The 6,816-nt window shown below is 53.4% G+C and overlaps 1 protein-coding gene across 1 annotated transcript; it reads left to right on the top strand.

Annotated features, from left to right (window-relative positions):
- The first annotated feature begins 1,665 nt into the window (after nt 1-1,665).
- KNCN (kinocilin) lies at nt 1,666-6,571 on the top strand. Its single transcript, XM_010847878.1, has 3 exons — nt 1,666-1,816; nt 3,590-3,664; nt 6,492-6,571. The coding sequence occupies exons 1-3, from the start codon at nt 1,666-1,668 to the stop codon at nt 6,569-6,571; spliced, it is 306 nt and encodes a 101-aa protein (XP_010846180.1).
- Nucleotides 6,572-6,816: the final 245 nt, after the last annotated feature.

Raw genomic sequence — 6,816 nt, 5'->3', positions numbered from 1 at the left:
CCTGAGCAATGTCCTTGTGTCCGGAAGCCCACTCCAGGTGCCCTCTAGCCATTCAATGGCGCTCAGTCCCTGAACCTACCCTTAAGGGGCTCACAGTCTACAGAAGAGGCAGAGAATAGGGACAGGTAGCCCACACTGATGGTGACGTGACCACCCAGCTGCCATCAGGAATGGCTCCTCAGAGCTGGGGCTGCCCAAGCAGGGTCCTGCAGGATGAGGGGTCTCCAGGCGGCAGGAGCCATGCATATATTCAGCAGAAGGGCCACAGAGGAGAAGGCGGCCAGGGGCTGTGGAGGCAGGAGGAAGCCAGAGGGTTTCCTACCATAGCCAGGCTATGTCAGGTGGTAGACATGGAGGGGAGAGACAGGCGATCTAAAGAGAGGCCACTGGGGCTGGTGATGGGACCCCGGGAACTGTGGTGATCCATAAAGGGCCAGAGAATGCAGCTAGTGCTGAGGGCTGGCCCAGGGTACCGGACAGGGCTGGGCCGGGCTGGGGTGGGTTACCACTGCCTGATCTTCATTTGGTGGATCCTGAAAGTAGGTCAGACAGGCTGGACAGAGCTCGGCCTGGAGGTCAGGAGGCGCCAGCCTCATGCCAATCTCCAGATCCCAGCTGCTGATAACCCGGCCCCTGCCAACCCCTTCTCCCACCCTGCCCCCACCACTGCTCCTTCCTGTTAGCCTCCCCACCAAGGACCCCAAGGGGAGCTGGAGGGGCTCCCCTTCTCAGCCCTCTGCAACTAAACGGGAACCTACTTGAGGAGAAGAGACCGTCCTCACCCTGCCTGGGGCCCAGAGAGGGCCAAGGTGGGGGTAAAGAGTGGACATGGAAGGGCCCCCTCACCTCCTCCTGGCCCTGTTGCTGTTCCTGTCTGTCTCTTGAGCCTCATCCAGGTCTCCTTCCAGGTCTCCGTCTCCAGGACCCCAAGCAGGGCCCTTGGGTTCACCTCCAATCAAAGGAGCAGCAGAGTGGGTCCTGAGCATGTGGCCAGGAGTCCTCACGTCTCTGGCTGCCGAGCCCCATATGAAGCCACCGACTCATCCGGCCCCTTCCAGGACCCACAGTGGAACCTGGGCTGACTTCCCTCATGGGCCTGTCGGCAGCAACTCACATTGCAACCTCATGAATAACTCAGCACCTCCTGCTGCCTACATCTCTGAGGAAGCCTGGTCCTCTGGACCCCCTCCCCCTTGCAACCATTGCTTTAAACTTTAATAGGCTGAAGCTCACTGGCAGCCGATCAGGCTCCAGGGACCTGGGGCAGGATGTCCTGGGCAGGGGAGCTCAGGCTGAGCTCTCCAGAGAGAAGGCTGGCAGGGGAACCCCCAGGGCGCAGGCCCAGCTCTCCAGAGCTCTGGCAGCCAAGGCCCGATGTGGTCAGGCAGGAATCCTGAGACTGGCTTCCAGCTTCAGGAGCCTATAGGGGAGGAATAGTAAGTTGGGGTGACCTGGGAGAGATCCTCACTCAAGGTGGGGACCCTGAGACTGTGGTGGGATAGGGTTGCAGATAAACCCAAAGGTTAGCAGTCCAGAATCTTACTGCCCAGAGACTCTCTTCCTGCAGGTGAAGCTCCAGCAAGGAGACACCCAAGAGGACTGAGACCTCCAGAGCTGTTTCGGGACAGGCTCTGCTGGTGGAGGCAGTGCCCTAGGCAGGCCTGCATGGACATCCCCATCAGCAGCAGAGACTTCCGCTGCCTGCAGCTGGCCTGCGTGGCCCTCGGCCTCGTGGCGGGCAGCATCATCATCGGCGTCTCCATCTCCAAAGCTGCAGCTGCCGTGGGCGGGATCTTTATTGGCGCTGCTGGTCTCGGTAAGAAGGTGCTGGGCTCAGAGAGGGAGCTGGGGCTGGGGGTGGGGTGAGGGGACCACAGCCAGGTGAACAAGAAATGGAGGGAAGAGCTGGGTCATCAGGAATCAGTTGGGGAGGATAGAAGTTGGAGGTGTGAGCAAGGCAGCCATCAGGGGTACAGGGAGGGAGAGGGAGGCTGGGGTGAGATTCCCACGGCACACTGCAGGGGTGAGGAGGCGTGGAGCAGAAGCTGGTGAACACTGCTCTCGGGCCACTCCTGCTCCGGTTCCTAAGTCCCAAGCCCTGGGCTCTTGAGTTAGTGTTAGGACTCATAAGCTTGTTCCGGATGAGTTGGTAGGGGGTGGGTAGAGAAGGACAGAGGTCTCTGTGGGACCCTCCTTGAGCCCTGACAGGATCCAGCTCAGACAAAGGGTTTCCTTTTCTTTCCTGGAATGTTGCCATAGCAGATCTGTCTATCCAGGCATCTGTCTGTCCGAGCCAGGCCCACTGATATCCCCACAGTGGTGCTAGGTACATCCCACATCCCCGGGCAGAACCAGAAGCACCAGGTCAGTGGGCTCTGGCATCTGCACCTATGAACTCAGGCCAGGGGCCAAAACCTTGGGGAGTGACAGAGCAGGACCCATTCTTCCGTGACCCCCTCCCCAGCTCACTGAGGAGCCTCCAGTCCTGCCCTTGGGAGCCCTAGGGGAGGGTGGGGAACCAGAGCTGGGGGGTGCCAATGGGCCCATTTCTAGCTGCAGAGGAAGGAAGAAACCAACCTGCCATCGCCTGGGCAGGGTGGAGCCAGGAGCCTAAGCCTTCACAGCCAGTAACCCCTTCCCCCAAAGGCACCGCTCCCCACCCCCTCCTGGGGCTGGGTGTTGGGGAATGCCCCCCACTGGTGCACACACTCCCAGGCTACATTCACACACCCACAGTCCCAACCCTGCTCACTCATGCTGCTCCCATTCACACCCAGAGCCCAGCCCCAGCTTCACACAGCTCGCCCTAAACAGGCTCCCTCCTCACCATGAAACCCCTCCGTGTCTCTCTTCTTAGGGCTCCTCATCTTGGCCTACCCTTTCCTGAAGTCTCGGTTCAACCTGGACCACATCCTGCCCACGATAGGTGAGTCCTCTCCCCCACCCCCACCTCCTCCAAGAACTGCGTGAGACCCTCTGTGTGTGAGTCTGCAGCCCACTGTGCAGTACAGCCAAGCCCACATGAGTGACTGTACTGGCTGCGTGTGTTAGAGATGCTGTGTATGTGTGTGTATGTTGTGTAGGCATTGTCGTGACTGCACACAGACTCCAGCCTTCCACTAAGTCCCTGAACCGGCTCAGAACACCTAGAACCCCCACGTCCCCTGATAAGTTCTTCTTCTTCCCCAAAGCCTCCGAGGCCTCCAGATAACCCTACTTCATCCCTGAGCTTCCATGAAGACCCTCTAGCTCCCTTGAGACCTCAGGACCCTAAATAGCTCCTCACCTCATCTCAGCTCCCCACATAGGTGCTCCCATCTTCGTCAGCCCTACACACTCATCCCCAGTTCTCCCTAGGACCCTCACCTCCTTGAATATCTGCTGTCTTCTCCTTCAAGGGCCCATTTCTTCCACCTTTGTTCCCTCCCCAAATCTGCGCAGATCATGTAGGAGACGTAAAGGAAGTAGTGAAGCAAAGACAGCAGCCAGGATGGGGAGTAGACAACTGGAAGGACTTCCCTTCCTGTAGCTGGACTTGATTTGAGAATGGCTTAGTAACCACAGGGCTTGTGGTGCTCTCCTCCTACAGGGAGCCTGAGAATCCACCCCCAGCCAGGGGCAGACCATGGGGAGGGAAGATCCAGCACCAATGGAAATAAAGAGGGTAAGTTCCAGAAATTCCAGAGTCTACCTTCCATCTTCCCCTCTGGGTACACAGCCCAGAGAAGCCACCATGATGGAAGTGCAAAGAGGGCTTCTCCAATCACAGGGAGGCAGAAGTGTTGCATAGTTCTTCCACGAGCTTAGTCAAAACGCTTCTTGCTCCCAGCGAGCTAGCCCCTCTGGTCCCCAAGATTTCTCTGTCAGGCCCTGTACAGCACCACCCTGCCCTCCCTCCCCCAGCCCAATGCCCAGTTATCTTCTCACTCTCCTCTCCCATAGTGGAATCCAACTCTCAGAGCTGGTACCCTAAACTGGGCATCTCCTTCCTCCTCCATCCCGCCACACTGGGAAATTCCAGGGCAAGAGTTTCTCAAAGGTGCCCCCGCCCCCAGTGTCTGCCACCCATGGTAGGATGCTGAGCACTCAGCAAAAGGTTCCATCCCAGACACTGTTCCAGGCACTTTCCATATGTTGATTTGTTTCATTCTCAGAACAGCCATATGAGGCAGGTCCTATAATTAGCCCCACTTTATACAATGGGGCAACTGAGGCCCAAATTGCCAACATCTGTTGGACCATTGAAAAAGCAAGAAAGTTCCACAAAAACATTTACTTCTGCTTTATTGACTATGCCAAAGACTTTGACTGTGTGGATCATAACAAACTGGAAAACTCTTAAAGAAATGGGAATACCAGACCACCTTACCTGCCTCCTGAGATATCTGTATGCAGGTCAAGAAGCAACAGTTAGAACTGGACATGGAACAACAGTATGGTTCCAAATTGTAAAAGGAGTACATCAAGGCTGTATGTTGTCACTCTGCTTATTTAACTTCTATGAAGAGTACATCATGAGAAACGCTGGGCTGGAGGAAGCACAAACTGGAATCAAGATTGCTGGGAGAAATATCAATACCTCAGATAGGAGATGACACCACCCTATGGCAGAAAGTGAAGAAGAACTAAAGAGCCTCTTGATGAAAGGGAAAGAGGAGAGTGAAAAAGTTGGCTTAAAACTCAACATTCAGGAGAAGGCAATGGCACCCCACTCCAGTACTCTTGCCTGGAAACTCCCATGGATGGAGGAGCCTGGTAGGCTGTAGTCCATGGGGTCGCTAAGAGTCGGACATGACTGAGCGACTTCCCTTTCACTTTTCACTTTCATGCATTGGAGAAGGAAATGGCAACCCACTCCAGTGTTCTTGCCTGGAGAATCCCAGGGATAGGGGAGCCTGGTAGGAGGCTGTCTATGGGGTCGCACAGAGTCGGACACGACTGAAGTGACTTAGCAGCAGCAGCAGCAGCAAGGGTTGTTTAGGGTTACTGAGTATAAGGAATGATTTCAAGACAAAATAATTTTTTCCTATTCATTATTACAGTTATCCAAACTTTTCCTGCCAGACAGCCTTAAATTTCTTGTATATATTTTCTCATGTGTTTCCATAGGTCTGAAAATGTACCCAAAACTTCAATACTTGTTGATTATTCACTGAGATTCAAAAGTTACGATCATTGTATTCTGCTAGTTGGGACACTGGGTTAGGGAAAAAAAAAAGCTTTCCAGTACTACTGTCAGTAGTTGGACCTGAGTTACTGGCCTTCCAACATTACTCTGAATCACCAGTGTGATTTTTCAGATCCTAATTTTTACCTATTGCCATAAACTATGGCCTGTAGGTCTAAACTTTCCTGCTGTCTGTTTTTTGTATGACCTGCAAGCTAAGAATGATTTTTACATTTTTTAATGTTTGGGAAAAAAAGCAAAAGAACAAAAATGTGAAAATTTTGAAATTCAAATCTCATTGTCCGTTAGTAAAGTATTATTGGAGCACAGACATGCTCTTACATTTAAAAAAAAACAAAACAAAATTCAACATTCAAAAAACTAAGATCATGGCACTCAGTCCCATCACTTCATGGCAAATAGATTGGAAAACAATGGAAATAATGAGAGACTTTATTTTGGGGGCCTCCAAAATCACTGCAGATGGTGACTGCAGCCATGAAATTAAAAGACACTTACTCCTTGGAAGAAAAGTTATGACCAACCTAGACAGCATATTAAAAAGCCAAAGACATTACTTTGCCAACAAAGGTCTGTCTAGTCAAAGCTATGGTTTTTCCAGTAGTCATGTATGGATGTGAGAGTTGAACTATAAAGAAAGCTGAGTGCCGAAGAATTGATGCTTTTGAACTGTGGTTTTGGAGAAAACTCTTGATAATCCCTTGGACTGCAAGAAGATCAAACCAGTCCATCCTAAAGGAAATCAGTCCTGAATATTCAGTCCTGAATATTGGAAGGACTGATGTTGAAGCTGAAACTCTAATCCTTTGGCCACCTGATGCAAAGAACTGACTCATTGGAAAAGACCCTGATGCTGGGAAAGATTGAAGGCAGGAGGAGAAGGGGACAACAGAGGATGAGATGGCTGGATGGCATCACTGACTCGATGGCCATGAGTCTGAGCAAGCTCCGGGAGTTGGTGATGGACAGAGAAGCCTGGTGTGCTGCAGTCCATGGGGTCGCAAAGAGTCTGACATGACTGAGCAACTGAACTGAACTGACTGAGACCCAGGGAGGTTATGAGACTCAACTGGGAAGTGGTGGGGCCAGAAACTAGGCCGTCAGCCCCCAGTCCTGCCTCTAACTCCCACACCATGTTGCTGTCCTGTTGAAGGGCTACTCTGACCATCCATGTCTCTTTAAACCAGGCTGCCCCCCAAGACTCCCTCCCTCCCCATTCTATCCCCTCTGACCCCGGGTCCCTCTGGGAGGCTCTGACCCAGAATCTGTCCACTCAGCCGCCCTGTCCTGGTCTCTCCCACAGGAGCCCGTAGCAGCCTGTCCACCGTGAGCAGAACCCTGGAGAAGCTGAAGGCTGGGGGCCGGGGGACTGGGGAGGGCTGAGGCAGGGGCTGAGGGGTTGCCCCCTGCCCTGTGCTCTCTTCCCCCTGCTCCCCCAGTCTCAGAGCCTGCCTGGATCCAAACCTGAGAAGAACCAGCTCCTGGAGACGCCAGACCTGCATCCGCAAAAGCCATTGGAAATGGATTCCTGTGATGGGCGGGGCTGGGACCAAGGTGTCTCTAGTTTCAGAAGGCTCTTGACCTGGATCTTCTCTCTGGACGGCAGCTCAGCTTTCTTCCCTTTCTGA

This window comes from Bison bison, unplaced genomic scaffold (genome assembly GCF_000754665.1).
Source record: "Bison bison bison isolate TAMUID 2011002044 unplaced genomic scaffold, Bison_UMD1.0 scf7180017864256, whole genome shotgun sequence".
NCBI classification, from domain to species: Eukaryota; Metazoa; Chordata; class Mammalia; order Artiodactyla; family Bovidae; genus Bison; species Bison bison.
Note: the sequence above shows the minus strand (reverse complement) of the source record. Positions and strands in the feature narration are given on the sequence as shown.

What these genes read in the sequence shown, in the direction of transcription:
- KNCN (XM_010847878.1), top strand. Translation starts at nt 1,666, where the DNA reads ATGGACATCCCCATCAGCAGCAGAGACTTCCGCTGCCTGCAGCTGGCC. An exon ending in TATTGGCGCTGCTGGTCTCG is followed by an intron (nt 1,817 to 3,589) that starts GTAAGAAGGTGC and finishes CTCCTCCTACAG; the next exon opens with GGAGCCTGAGAATCCACCCC. An exon ending in CACCAATGGAAATAAAGAGG is followed by an intron (nt 3,665 to 6,491) that starts GTAAGTTCCAGA and finishes TCTCTCCCACAG; the next exon opens with GAGCCCGTAGCAGCCTGTCC.